This window comes from Fusarium proliferatum, assembly GCF_900067095.1.
Source record: "Fusarium proliferatum ET1 genome assembly, contig: FPRO_scaffold006, whole genome shotgun sequence".
In the NCBI taxonomy this organism is placed as follows: Eukaryota; Fungi; Ascomycota; class Sordariomycetes; order Hypocreales; family Nectriaceae; genus Fusarium; species Fusarium proliferatum.
This window is the reverse complement of record NW_022194795.1, coordinates 1472742-1487332: the sequence shown is the minus strand read 5'-3', so window position 1 is coordinate 1487332 and position 14591 is coordinate 1472742. Positions and strand designations below refer to the sequence as shown.

General features: G+C 49.1%; 4 protein-coding genes across 4 annotated transcripts; 2 read left to right on the top strand and 2 right to left on the bottom strand.

Moving 5' to 3' along the window:
- Nucleotides 1-94: 94 nt before the first annotated feature.
- On the bottom strand, nucleotides 95-4715 carry FPRO_09557 (uncharacterized protein; the record flags this gene model as incomplete). Its single annotated transcript, XM_031232962.1, has 2 exons — nucleotides 95-4603; nucleotides 4677-4715. 2 exons carry the CDS (start codon nucleotides 4713-4715, stop codon nucleotides 95-97), a joined length of 4548 nt encoding a protein of 1515 aa, XP_031082846.1.
- A 961-nt stretch (nucleotides 4716-5676) lies between these two features.
- Nucleotides 5677-7632, top strand: FPRO_09556 (putative nucleolar protein 10; the record flags this gene model as incomplete). The annotated part of the gene is made up of 1 exon (XM_031232960.1): nucleotides 5677-7632. The coding sequence occupies one exon, from the start codon at nucleotides 5677-5679 to the stop codon at nucleotides 7630-7632; it is 1956 nt and encodes a 651-aa protein (XP_031082845.1).
- Nucleotides 7633-7904: 272 nt separating this feature from the next.
- Nucleotides 7905-8413, bottom strand: FPRO_09555 (uncharacterized protein; the record flags this gene model as incomplete). Its single annotated transcript, XM_031232959.1, has 2 exons — nucleotides 7905-8182; nucleotides 8233-8413. 2 exons carry the CDS (start codon nucleotides 8411-8413, stop codon nucleotides 7905-7907), a joined length of 459 nt encoding a protein of 152 aa, XP_031082844.1.
- A 2035-nt stretch (nucleotides 8414-10448) lies between these two features.
- Nucleotides 10449-14237, top strand: FPRO_09554 (uncharacterized protein; the record flags this gene model as incomplete). Its single annotated transcript, XM_031232958.1, has 5 exons — nucleotides 10449-11199; nucleotides 11253-12116; nucleotides 12170-12398; nucleotides 12445-12549; nucleotides 12605-14237. 5 exons carry the CDS (start codon nucleotides 10449-10451, stop codon nucleotides 14235-14237), a joined length of 3582 nt encoding a protein of 1193 aa, XP_031082843.1.
- Nucleotides 14238-14591: the final 354 nt, after the last annotated feature.

The window sequence follows — 14591 nt, the reverse complement described above, 5'->3', positions numbered from 1 at the left end:
TCCAATCGCAAATATGCACCATGAAGCAAAAACGCCATACACCAACAATCTACACGCCAACTACCAATAACGACGCCTCCCAATGCCTGTATCATCATAATAGTAGATGCAGCGCCCGCACGCCCTTCTCTGCCGCTGCAATATGCCAAGGTCGAACATCCATCTCGCGATCTACAACACCTCGTGCTCTGGCTAGGGTTCCGAGACCCCTAAAATAGCACAACATTTCTCTTAGAAGAGGCTCGTACGCCCTAGGTGTAGCCTCTGTGTGAACAAGATTGACCTCCATCACGACCGGGGGGTCTTCAAGCTTTGTTCCTGTTCTTTTAATCAAATACCCACTGGCAAGTGCCGGTCTTACTTCCAGTAACGTAGTAGAGTTACAGAGTCGATGTCCGACGATGGCACCCCATGTCTGGTCAGTGGCATCGATCAGGAAGGAATCGGCCTCTGCTTCTGCAGCACCCTCGGCTGTAGGTGTAGCAGCTAACGTGCTAGCATCACGCATAGGCGTTGCCGGCGTTGTGGTTTGCTCCGGTGAAACAATATTAGCCTGGGGCGTGGATACTGGTGTTGAGTAGAACGCCGAGGTTGCCGCATGAGGAATCTTCACGATCGGCGGGACCAGCTGCAAAGATGGGTTGGTATCGACGGACATGATAATCATGGTGAATGAATGTTTGTCGTCTAGCGTTGAGGCTGCTTGCCACCACTCCACCTCTCTTTGGTCCATTACCCCAGACTTGGTGATGATCACTCGCCAATGAACTTTCCAGATCGATATCATAGTCAACGTAGTCGCCCAGATCTCAGCTATGATGGCGGCCTTGTGTTGGGAGACGGAACGATCCGGTGTTCTGCTCCGAGTGATTGAATAGGACGTGGTCGCTTGTCGTTGTCCACGATTGTCGGTCCATGCAGCTGTAATCCATCGGCCGTCAAGACTTTCAGCATAGCCAACATGTAAACAGGAATTCTCATGCATAAGGGACTGAGAAGGCGACGTTGTAAGCTTGAAGTCAATCATGCGAGGTGGAGGCTGTTCGAGCATAACTGCCGGTGCGGGTGTAGGGCCACCGAATTCGGTATCCAAAAACAAGGTGCACCTATCATATGTCTCTATGCAGAGCTTGATCATTTCCGCGGGAGTCGGGACGACTAGCGACGTCGTAGAAGAGATCATATCTAATGAAACAAGCTGCAGCACCAGCTCATTCTGTGGAGATTCTCGACGAGCTGCTAGTAGGTCGCTGTACTCATCAAAGCAACGGTAGAAAGCCGTGCAAGCCTCGATGATGGAAGCCGGATTATCTGGCGAGTAAACAAAGTAAATGACCAGATTCTTGTCTTTGGACTTCAACTCTGACAGAGAGCTTCGGAGCACTTCCATGCTTTCCACAAGAGCAGAGCCATGACCAGTTACGGTTGCGTCAGGCGAAGTCGAGATCCTATCAACCTCATATGGCAAGACGCCATCGTCCCAGTCTCCAGACAACGGCAGGTTGTTGAGAGTGCCAAGTTTCAACGATTCATATACACTCTTTACGCGGCCGAGGAAACTTTCAACGTGGTCTGATATCCCCTTCCAGCCTGGAAAGATGCAAAGAGCGGAGATGTCCTTTGGCCCCCACGAAGGTGACAGCCCCAGACCTTCCCAGAAAGACATTGATGATGGAAGTACTGAGAGTTTCGTTTCTGATCTGCGCACTTCCAGATGAGGTACAGGAATCTGGTATAGATTGTTTGCGCGCAATTGCTCAGCGTTGGGATCTCTGCCCGGAATCGGTCTGGGCTGGAGACGGCTCGGTTGTCCTACAAGGGGGAGGTCCTGAATTTCCAGCAGCCCTTTCAACCGCACAGCCGTGGGGGTACCCAAATTCGAAGGCATGACATCGTGAAGAAGTTGTAAGGAGTTCCGAGCGATATTGAGCTCATGGCTCCTCATAGTCGCAAGGGAGACAGACGACTCAGCCTTATGCTCGAGGCCAATTTCAAGTCGCCCGGTAGCAGCCTGTTCGGTGATGATTTGCGCAATCTCAACAAAATCGTGGTTGGAAAGGCCTACGTCCACGTTCAGTGGCTCTGGGTCCAAAAAGAAACGGTGTAGCAGCATTTCTGGCGATTCTGTTTTGGACAGTTTTGGGAGCTCGATCGCAAGTTGCTCATCAGTGAAATCATCTAGCAGTTCTGTCTCTCTAGAAGTTGTAGCTTGTGAAAGAACATCATCATCCACGACGGTTCGTTTAATACTGGACTTGACGGGAGAAACTGGACCACCAGAGAGCGAACTTATATCATCTCCGTCTGACTCGAGATCACTCTCCTCAGAGATCCAATCATGCCCGCTCAGTCTCTGGGGGCTTGCATGGGTAGTAGATGTGTCAATACCAGTCAAACTTCTGATAAGGGAGTTCCCAAGAAGTGATTTGGAAGTCTGCTTCAGCTTTCCTTGCCCTTCGAGATACTCATCTCGAGAAAGATTATGCGCACTCGGCCTCGAATCTTCATTACGCTGGTCCTTTGAAAAGTCGAATGCGCCGCCATGCTCATACTTTTTATTGATCAGAGGGATCTTAGGATCAAACTCGACCTTTTCAAAGACACTACTCTTTCTCCGAGGTGGCTGGACAGCATAATCATCCTTGGTAGGGCTGGACAACGAGGCCCGGACTCGCTTGAACACCGTGGCAGGGTCAAATGGACTAGACCCTCGCTTGGCAGTATCTGGTCGCTCAACTTTGATTCTGTGATTAAGCTCCTCATTGAGTGAGCTCCTGGCATGCTTCAGTTCTGGCTTAGCGAAGACAGAATCATTGATCTTTGGCTTTGGTTTGACTTCAGGCTGCGGCTCTATGGCTTTGTGAGGCTGCGGATGCGATAACAACGGCGGAGGCATTACCTGGGGCGCAGGTGCAGTAGGAGCTGGTTGCAAATCTGGCATGTCCATGTCCAGATCGTTGCCGTCAGGGCCGTCAAAGAAATTAAAGTCATCCTCTGTTACATCGTGGTCCCCGAACACATCCTCACCCAAGTCGTTCATTACATCGTCAGAATCGCCCATAGCGTTGCTGTCGCTTCGTTCTCTCTTTTGTTCGTGATGGCCTCCCCAGGCATCGTTCTCAGCATCAGGCATCGATGTCGTTGTTGGCATCGTGATATCAGCATCGACAACTGCAAGGGTCGGGGGCGGGTTGTTGGGACTTGGGATCGCTCCATCCAAGGAAGGGGCAACGCCGATGTGTTGTTGAATTGCGTCGGGGGGTGTTGGATACATGACACCAGCGGCAGCGGTGCTAGGTCGCCTCATGGTCAAAGGAGACTGCCCATTGAGATTTTGGGCGACGGGGTTCGCACCATTAACTTCTTTAGGGATAGCATACATTCGCTCAGCTCTGCGTTTGGAGATTCTCTCTTCCCTTTCAGGCGCACCGGCGAACCATCCACGAGCATCTCCTAAAGGATCGTGGCATTCCTCGTGGCCACTGAGCATTGTGTCGCCAACACGATGAGTTGTTGACATTTCCAGTGGCTTCTTTCGAAAGCAGAGCGATCCTGGCCAGGGAACTGTTGCCCGTGATCGCTTAGATTCCCCGTCCGCATCTTGCGAAGTCGGCTTGGAAATAAGGAGGTTGACCCAGGGGCTCGACTTGAATTGAGATGGGTTAAGTCCACAGTATTCGAGTGCTTTGAGGCATGAGTGCTTCCATTGCGAATCATTTGTATCTGGAACACTTCTCACGCTCAAAGCTTGCGTATTAGGTGTCTGTGCTAGGCTTCGATCCGGACCATCCCCATTCGCAAAGTTCTGTTTTGTTGCAAAAACTCCATAAGGGGCAGCCAGCACTGAGCTACTTGGCGAAGAGGAATCACCTGTGAGAACATCTTCCACTGTTGCCAGGTTCTTGCAGTAAGCGAAAGTGAGACTGACAACAAGAGAGCCCGTAGTAGTGAGATATGTCTTGAATGTGCCAACGACGGGATCGGCTTGCAATGAGCCCCTTTCCCGGTCATTCGCATCGGCTTGCAAAGGTGGAATCAACATTGTCCTGTAGTTCAGTGGAATGGCCATAGACCGACTACAGAAAGCAAACGCTATCGAGGAAATGACTGCGACTATGAACTGTTCGTAGATAATCTTTGGCACTATCCGCGGCGTCCTCATGTCGGTAGCCTGAGCTGAAGATTGAGACCCTCCGTCTGGCAAAGCCCCTCCAGCGACCTGAGTTGGTGAAATCAAAGGATTACGGCTATTTGCCTCGGCCGGAGATGAGGTCGACGCTGTATTATTCGGGGCATTCTGTGTGGTGTTTCCCGGGATGCGGCTCTTCTGCAAAGCTACTGGTTCAAGGGTACCCTCCTCAACCATCCCTAATGTGTAGCCTGAAGCTTCCAGGCTAGATCCTGGGGCAGAACTGACGAGACTGCTCGTCCCGTCTTTGCTGACGATTTGGAAGATCCAAATTCCTACTCGTTCGGCGTCGTACGAAACAAGCTTTCCTTGGTCGCGAAGGGAACTTTGAATCTCGAGAGCGGATGATTGAAAGCCATGCGATTGGTCAGGAGGAGGCTCGTAGATGCGAAAGGCTACCGACGCGATGTTGTTCTGAAAAGTTCAAAGTTAGATAAAGAAATGCTTTTGGAGGAAGGCTAAAAGTATAAGGGTAACTCAAACATACTATCGACAAGGTATTCGTCTCATATTCACTGGTCTCCATTGCGACAACTTCCTCGCCGTTCCGAAGTCGCAACCGTAAATGCGGCCTTAGGAACGACGGCGAGGCCCAAGCCTAAAAGGGCTCGACACTCTGCGTCGTTTCTTCTTTGCAGTCGAGCCTTAGGATAAAAGAAGTTGTCGAGATATGGTTGTCTGGATGGTACTGGTAGGGGCAGTCGACTCCCCAGACTCCATCTCAACGGGCTCAGACACTTGTGCTTAGTGGCAGACTCGCAGCTCGGGGATGGTGCCACGGAGAGCTAAAATGGCTCGGACGGTAAGTTGGTTCTTCGAAATATTGCTGAAAGAAGTAAAGGCTAAGCTATTGACGTTATGTTGTGTTCTCTGGACATAAGGAAACGATGCGATGATGGTCTGGGCCTGTCCGATATTTGATGATGTCTGTCGCGACAAACTAGGCGTTGGCGGAGGTGGAGGCGGAAGAGCAAGGGCCTCAGCTGGGATGGGGAACACTTTTAATCGGGGTCAATCAAGTGGTTTGTTGGCCGGGTTTAACGGGGGAGTAAAAGAACGGGCAACCAATTTCAAGGGACTGAATAGGAGCGAATTAGGCTAGGCTAGGGGAAGGGAAGATCAGCAACAGTAGAGAGTTGGTCCTTGGAATCTTGACGTTTGTATACAATTTGATACAAGCAATACCATAAACTATCAAAATAAATCATCTATCTTACTGTTTGGTTTCAAATAATTAAATTGTTTTGTAAACAATATTCATAAAGAAACGGTCAGAGTATATACATTCTCCCTCTAGTTGAGATATCCATTGGGGTCTCTTACCGAGAGTCACTGAGCACACCGAAGATAGTGGGGCGTCATTTTTCTTCACCTTGATTTTTTTCCAAGTCTAAGGCGCATCACCTGGTTAATCGCAAAACTTGCATTATTCCTCTCAACACGACAACCAAGTTTCGTCAGTGCGGTTTTGCTGTAACCCCGCCATCATGAAGCTTTCAAATCCGGGAACTGTTCCCGTATATACAATTTCGGGCGCATCTAGTGCCCGACCTCTACCCGACTGGCTTGCGCGACGCAGAAAGCGAAGTTTGAAGGACGATGCCGAATACCAGAATCGTGTCGAGCTTCTGCAGGATTTCGAGTTCGAAGAGGCTAGTAACTGTATCCGGGTCAGTGAGGATGGCGACTGGATCATGAGTACAGGCACATACAAGCCGCAGATTCATGTTCATAACCTACCTCAGCTGTCGCTGTCTTTCGCTCGTCATACCAACTCCCTCAACCACTCATTTGAGCTCCTGTCAACCGATTACTCCAAATCTCTTCACCTTCAAACCGATCGCCGCCTCGAATTCCACACCCCCATGGGCTGCCATTACGAAGTCCGTCTTCCCAGATATGGGCGAGCTCTTGTCTACGACCGGCAATCTACCGAGGCTCTTGTGCCAGCGGTGGGCTTGGATAGCGATGGTAAGGGCGAGGTGTTTCGCCTCAACCTTGAGCTAGGACGCTTCATGAAGTCATATCAGGTCGATGTTGGTGGCGACGATGAACTTACTGGGGGCGGTTTACAAGGAGGTATTGGGGTTGGTAGCGTCAACACGGCTGCTATCGCTGAGAATACTCACAACTTGCTCGCTTTTGGGACTTCGATAGGAACAGTTGAGTTTTGGGACCCCCGATCCAAGTCCAGGGTCGCCTTGCTAGGAGGCCACGAAGGCGAAGTTACAGCATTGGACTTCAGCCCTTCGGGCCTTTCTATCGTTACGGGTGCTTCGAGTGGCATGATGCAGATTTTCGATCTGCGACGACCCGTGCCCCTCATGAAGAAGGATCAAGGATACGGTTTCCCTGTGCATAAGCTCATGCATATGACGACGGCATCACAAGAAAAGAAAATTCTGTCAGCGGATAAGCGCATCATCAAGCTATGGGATGAGGAGACAGGAGATCCTTGGACGTCAGTAGAGCCTATCGTGGACATCAACGACGTTGCATGGTGCAAGAATACCGGTATGATCATGACAGCCAACGAAGGCAAGCAGCAACATGCGTTCTTCGTTCCCCAACTAGGTCCCGCTCCTAAATGGTGCTCATTCTTGGACAACATGGTCGAAGAAATGGCGGAAGAGGTGCACACCGAAACATACGACAACTACAAGTTCTTGACACTACCCGAACTGAAGCAGCTGAGCTTGTCCCACCTGGTTGGAAAGACCAACCTACTTCGACCTTACATGCACGGATACTTTGTGGCCTCCAAGCTGTACGAGCAAGCTAGATTGATTGCCAACCCATACGTCTGGGAAGAGGAGAGGACGAAGCGTATCAAGGATAAGGTCGAGAAGGAACGCGCAAGTAGAATCAGAGGCACTAAGAAGGTCAAGGTCAACCAGAAGATGGTGGATAAGATTCTCAAGAAGCAGGAGAATAGAGATGAGGTTGACACCAATGTCGGTGTTCTTGGTGATTCCCGTTTCAGCAAGATGTTCGAGGATGAAGCCTTCCAGGTGGACGAGACTACTGGAGAGTTCCGTGCTCTCAACCCAAGCACTGCGGTGGGACAGCAGGTCGATGCGAAGGCCCCGGCCCGTTATCAGGGCAAGGACTCTGATGATGATGCGTCCAGTGATGAAGATATGGAGAAGAATGTCCCAGAGCCAAGGCGAAAGACCAAGGACGAAGACGTCGTCATGCGTGTGTCGTCAACCAGCAACCAGGGACGGGCTGTCAAGGACACGGCACTTGGCTCGAGACAGCAGAAGTCGGGGCGCACTCACCAGGCCCGAGGAGAGGTTGTTGGCGAGCGCCAAGTGTCCTTCATTCCAGAGTCAAGGAGAAAGCAAAAGAAGAGAGAGGAGGAGCTGCCTGCTGAACCCCGGGACAAGCGAACAGGAGCTGCTCGACGCAGCGCTAGTGGCAACACATTTAGACGGATCTAAGAAACGAGAAAGACAAAGCAGGCGCTTGGATTTCATTACCAAAATAGCAAAGGCGTTCATGCTCAGTTCGTGGAGTAAAAATGAGACAGCCCATGCGTGGAAGGTTACTATTTATACATGGATGATACCCGGATCCTGTCCGTTGGAAACACCAATTTGAGACCACAACCATCAAATACGTGGCTGACAACTTCTATGACCACTCCTGCCACCGTGACTGCCAGTTGCACACTACAGTGAGGATCTCCCTCTGCTGTTGCTGCTACTGCTCCTCACTTCTTTAACCACTTCTTCTCCTTACGCTTGGCCTTGGCTTGAGCTAGACCCTTTTCAAGATCCTCAGGTCGGATTCTCGGAGTCGGAGGGACATCATCATCAGCAATCCGTGTACGGTTACGATGAGATGGAACAGGCCCGTCTTTGACTGATGAAGGGAACTCTGTTCTCCGCGGTGTAAGAGCTGTAACAACCTTGCGGGCGGACTTTCTGATTGTCTCTCTCATTGTCCATTCACGCCTCTTTGCTATGAAGAAGAGAGCAGCTGTGGAGACTATAACAAAGTCAGTGCATGTAAATGATCAATGGGAGAGAGATACATACTGCCGATCAAGCTGACGACAACAACTACAACGATGATAGCAATCATGCCGCCTTGAGAGATGGAAACGGAGTTGCCTGAGCTGTCACCAGCAGCACCCGCCTCAGTGCCAGAGTCGGCACTTGGAGCACTATCATCATAGCTCTCCGACGCAAGTGGGAAAGGGTTACTTGTCGAAGACATTGTCTTTGAGTTTGTGTAAACTGGTGTAAGGATATGGCTGCTCGAGAAGCTGCACAGGAAGGTTCACAGAACCTATGGATTATGAAAAAGAAAGAAAAAAGTGAAAATACCATGTAATTAAGATAGAAGGGTTAGGAATTTTCAAGAATACCGCCTCTTTGGCGAGGGCAGCCACTTGTATATACATCCCCAAATCTTTGGTTCCTCATCCTCCACATGCGTAGTACTCAGACCCTGGCATCCTTGATACCGACTTGGTTCTCAAGTCCCGAGTATTCAAGACGAATCATCATTGGATTTCCATCACGGGGCCGAGACTCGAGCACAGCAGCAGGAACCGCGATATAGTAACACGCACATCTGTGATTGGTGACAATCCAGCTCGAAGCGCTGAGCGGCGAAGCCTCAAACAGGGGTCCGGCCAATAAGACTAGAGAACTGGGCTTTATCAACCTCGATGCCTGTACTTCGTCACGCGCCAAAGGGTGATTAATGCAGGGCCGTTATTGTGCGCAAGGGAAATATTCATATTTTTCACAGTGATGAGCCGCCGGATTGGTTCTGCAAAGCCTTAGTTTGGGGATTAAGTCGTAGTGCATGTGGGTGTTGGATATTCGTTTCACTATGTGATGTTGGGCCGGTGATAACAGCGGTTGATAATGATCAACTAGCGGTGGCCCATGCATTGTTGGCGTCCATTTCTGAACCGAAGCGCCAGGGGTCGTTGTTGGTTCTTTATATGCTTATCGTGTAAGTTGACCTGCAGCCGTTGTCATGGTTTGGACAGCGTTTGAGATTGATCTTGGCAGGAAGAGAAGACGCTGAACTTCAGATAACCGCCGTTCTAGATTATACTTCTAAGCGAAAAACTTGGCGATGCGATGTTACATCATCTTAGATCTGGTATAAGCGCCTTTAGCAGTTGAAATATATTCATGACCCTGCTCAGGGTGATACAACCATGCTGTGTGATACAAAAACGAGGCCTCCTTTACAGTTCCCTTCTTGCGATTTCGTATATGTTAGATGCTTGTATTATACCCGAAGATCGTATATGACCCTAGCTTCTTTAAGTCAGTCTAAAGCACCACCAAATATAGTCACATTCACAAATTGCCTAAAACATCTCCAAATGCGACTTGTAGTTTAGTCGAGGTGCAGGTTGACAGCAGTTAAGAAAGAAGCATATCACTTAATCTTTCTCGAATATTCTCATGCAAATGAAGACATATAATAAGCTTGACTTATACAGTTCAAGGAGGTTAGTTACACTAGAAGGTCACAAGTGATAGCAGGCGGTAACTGGAGGAACTGCTTTCCAGGGGGGTTATCAGTTTACCTATTCCTTCACCCGTCATCATGTACGTTTCTTATAAGCATGTAGTACTAAGGTACGTCGTGTTTTCAATTACCAACCATTGGAAGCCTCCAAAGTAAGTACCTAATAAGGTAAAATCTTGATAATCCGTACGGCAGTTGAATTCCTATACCTTAAAAGGCCAGAAGAAGGAACGCGGCCAGTAACAGTTTATAAAACGCGAGGAACTCCCTTCGCTACCTACTGTTTACTACCTAGGTAAGGTAGGTAGTACCTAGGTATTGCCTCCTCAAGGCATCCTTCTCAAAGTCCCTCCTACTCCGAGCTCTTTGAGATTTGCCTGCTTCCACTCAAAGTCTGCCCACGGCAGGCACCATGGGTTTGATGGAATGGGCAATGAACCACTGTACCTATACAATCTAGGCAGGTGAAGCTTCCCGAAAACATTTTGCGGAACCTCAACTGGAAGCCGTATCATAAACACCTTCCAGCATTTATGATAGAGGGACGACTGAGACGAGAAGGAGGGTACAAGCAAGCCTACTGGAAGGTTCTAGGAACTTATTCTCTTCTTTGGCAACTCACGTTGTCATTTTCAACTTATTCACATCACTCCTCTCCTCGCAGTCGACGATACCCTTTTTAAATCTCGTAATACAGGTCTTCTTTCTTTGTAAACCGTGAGGTCTGGCTGGCCTACCAGCTACTCAGGCGCAGATGACTGCCTCACCAGACCCGAAACCCAGAGCACCATTCAGTCGAGGCAGCAGCCAGATCTCTTTGGGACCTGTTGAGGATGAAAGAGATTTCGATAGCCTCGGATCGGTCATCCCGGATTCCCAGACCGCCCCTAATACGCTTTTGAATCAGCTTCATCTCAGGAGGTTCTCGATGCCAAGAGAGGAGGTTTCGACGTCAACAATGGCCGAAGGTTTCTGCTTTGCCGAAAAGAAACCTCCTCGCCCTGGACAATTCTCAGAGAGACCTAAACCTGAGCAGCCTCAAGCAGCTGATACTTCCCAGTTCTTCCCTAGGCCAAAAAACATTCCTGCTGAACACTCCCCACTCAGTCCGCTACACGCTCCTGTGCATATCCATAGGCCTGCGATACCTTTAGATCTCCCTGAGCTTGGTCTAACGGGGTGCAAAGTTCTCTCCGAGATTTCCTCTCATGTTAATGAAGAAAACCTCACTGGTCGGTCGGATAATTCTTCAAGTCACACCATAGTTCCATCGGAGAAACCTTCTACACGAGACAGCCCTGGTGAAGCATCAGTCATCTGTATCGATAGCTCTGGGCTCCCTCATGAAAATACATCAGAAACTTCTGATATAAACGCACCACCTCCAACAGAAACTGGATCCATCTTTGATGCTTCTCGCTTCGGTAAAGAGGCTACCAAAGCTCAAGTTTCTCAACGGCTGGGAAAACAGGTGAATATTTCTCTCCCTCACATCAAAGGCCATGGTAAGTTACAAATCACGACGCCAATTGCCCTTCCCGCTGAAGCTCAAATCTAGGGCGCCAACTTGAAGGTCTAAAACTTCCCCTTCCACATATTACGCGTGTTGACCGAGCCTCACATCAAGCGCCCTCTTCCAGTACTTGTGGTGACCTGGAGGCACCTGTTCCCCGGACTCCCGTGACCACTACAAAGTCTCGAAATCGCGTATCCCGTGGTCACTGGCCGACTCGGCCCCCATCGGCATCTGAATACCATAGAGTGTCCGACAGAAACAACGATCGCCCGGCTTCCAGGAGTAGCAATATATCAAGAAAACGCTCTGCTAAACAGAGATTCTACCCTCGACCAACATTTGAGCCTGACCGAAAGAAGATTGCAATGCAGAACGTGGCTGAATACTGGAACGAGTGCATACAGATCGCCGAAGCTGAGCGTCAGGAGGCCCTTCAGGAGATTACACTTCTTGAGGATAAATTGCAGCACACACAGAAGGCTTTGGACAAGTCTGTGCAGCTCATAGCGGAAAAAGATTCCGCGATTGGAGATTCGAAGTGTCGCCTTGGCAAGTTACAAGAAGAAGGATCACTGGCGGAAAAGGAAACTCAAAGATTGCAAGGTGAGATTGAATCTCTTCGCTCCGACTTGATCAAATCTCGGGATCTCGAGGCAGCAACTCATGAAAAGTATCGCAAACACCGGTCAAAGCTTAATGAAGCTATTAAAGAACAGCAGGTTCTCTTTTCAAGGGCTCGTAATCTTCACAAAGAAGCGAACGATGAGCTGCAAAAGGAGAGGGACAGGCGCGAGAAAGAGGCCAAAGCAGTTGAGCTAGCATTGGAGGACAGCCACAGGAAGCGTGAAGAACTCAAATCTTGCATTGAAAAGTATCGATCTGAGTCTGAACAAGAAGCACAGAAACGTAAGATCACCGATTATGTTGTGTCACAACCAGAGACTGACTGTATTTCTTAGAAAAGCACACAATTTCCGAGCTGCAACTAAGGCTTGAAAATCAGGAGAAGGAAATAAATCGAGAAAGGGAAGCAGCCACTGAACTCCAGAACCGTCTAAAAACGGAATCAAGCTTGCTAGATGAGGTAAAAACGTTCCGCTCTGATATGTCCTCACTAAGAGAAGGTAACGAGAAGTACAATGAGTGGAGTGAGAAACAGGGAAGACTAACAAACACCCTTTTGGAGAAGTAAGTCAACATATCTCCTGGAAGAATCTTTCTAACAAGCGTGTAGACTCGAGCTGATGAGCAACCATTTGGAGTCGCGCAGTGATGGCCAAATGACGAGTGAAGAGGTCAAGATGATGGCAGGTAGGTTAGAAACAAACATTGTCTCCCGGTATGTGATTCTTATCTCTTGCTTCATTTTCCTCTCGCACTAATCAAGCTTCCAGTTTGATGTCTGAGATACAGAAGATAATCTCGTCTCAAAGCGATGCAAAAGAGTCAGCCGGGTCTCTTCCGGATATCATCCAGGAGCACTTCGAGAAGCTGCATAACAACATAGCCGATCAGCAGGAGACTCAATCGAAAGGTCAGCAGTGGCATGAGAAAGCACACCAGGCTCTGGTTGAGCATCTAGGCGATATTTCTGCCAAAACTCTCGCTACCCAGAAGACTTGCGACGAAACAAATAAAAGTTTGGCCAGACTTGCTACTGGCCATTCGGTTTGGCAAGAAGGGTTTCAGACTCATCTTGACAACAAGTTAACCAAACAGCTTCAAGACCGTGAATCAAAGATCGGGGATCTGGAGGAAACTCTGCACCAGATCTCTCAAGAATGGTCTAAGAAGCTCGATCTCATGAAAACTTCCATGCTCGAGAGCGACGAGCAGGCCAGGGAATACTTGCAAGCAACTATCTGTGAGATCAAAACTAGACTCACAACGAAGCTTGAGGAGGAAAGGGTTGCTTCGGAGAAAGATATTTCCAAGTCTGAAACTATGCAGGCGGCAGTAGAGGCTCATCTTCAACAGGTCAAGATTCAACTCGAAGGGATGTCATCAAGTGGTCCAGAATCTCAGTTGTTGCGCGAGACGTTGGCTGAAGAACGTAAGAAAACTCACGATCTACAACAACAGCTTGCTGCTCTGGAGTGTGACTCCGGTGTAAATGCAGAACTATTCCAGAGACAACTCCAAGATCTCAAAGCCATCGATGTTTTGAAGAACCAGCTAGAAGGAATGACAGAGCAGGTTCCCAGGGTGGAAAATTTGAACACCACATTCAACAAGATGGTTGATCTTAATCAGGTAATGCAGTCTACCGCTTTTTACCTGAGCAAGGAGCGCCACTGGGTTAATGAGAAATTGGGAGTCATACCGCAACCTGTCGGCTCGCGGGGCGAGACTGGAACCCAGTCCGTTTACTTCAATGAGCACGGTTCGGAAGAGTCTAACTCGTGTGGCCAAGAGAAGAGTACTGACACGAAGGGTTCGGCCAGTCTAAGTGACCTTACTACTCTTGATTTACATTACCAGGGAGAAAGATACCGTCGTAAAGTCGTCGTAGCCAGTCCGGCATTGGAAGCATCTTCACCGGCGCCCGCGCCCTCGGTAATACAGGAGCAAGCGAGGCGCCGAGAAGGCTCTGCCCCACGATCTATCCTACGACTTTCGACGGCCTCGACGCAGGAAACCGAAACTATCAGACCACCTGCAAATCACAGCCAATACAACAGGCCCGTTATGGCTAAAGTCAATTCGGCTATAGACTGTAGCAACCCCGAGATGGTTGAACAGATTCGGTCGGGTTTGATCCAGTCAAAGCCTGCACGTCCTAACTGGGACTTCCCTACTATGGAGGATTTTGCCAAAGAAATTCTGACAAATGGCAAAGACGACGGTGGGATCGGGAAAAAGCACAGTATCTCCTTTGTGGGCGAGGAAGACGATATCGCCTCTCCTAACAAACGAGTCAAGTCGGAGGAAGCGCCAGCCGACTCGCAACCTGGGAGTTCAGACAGGCCTTTGTTGCTTCGAACACGCCATGTGATCCGAAAGACATACTCGACGCAGTCGAACTAATATGCTTACAAACGAAAAGACTGCAGGCAATCGCCATGATGTAGTAATATTGTGGGCCTGGGGAACTCGAGATTTCTCTAATTACTAGATCTTTTAATTCTCGGGGAGCATAGATAACGAGGATTTAACTTTGTGGGACAATCATGGTGGGTATTTGGTGCTTTGAAGAAGATAATGCGTGAATGGTGGATAGAATAAAGATTTGCACCTCATCATTTGTACCCAAATACCTAGGCAGAGCTCACGTACAAGGCAGGCACAGGATCATGAAAGTCTGGTCGTTAAATTCAGTGGCATACGAAAGCAGCCATATCCATAAGGACAATGTTGTGGTCTATGTTGTACATGTATAGT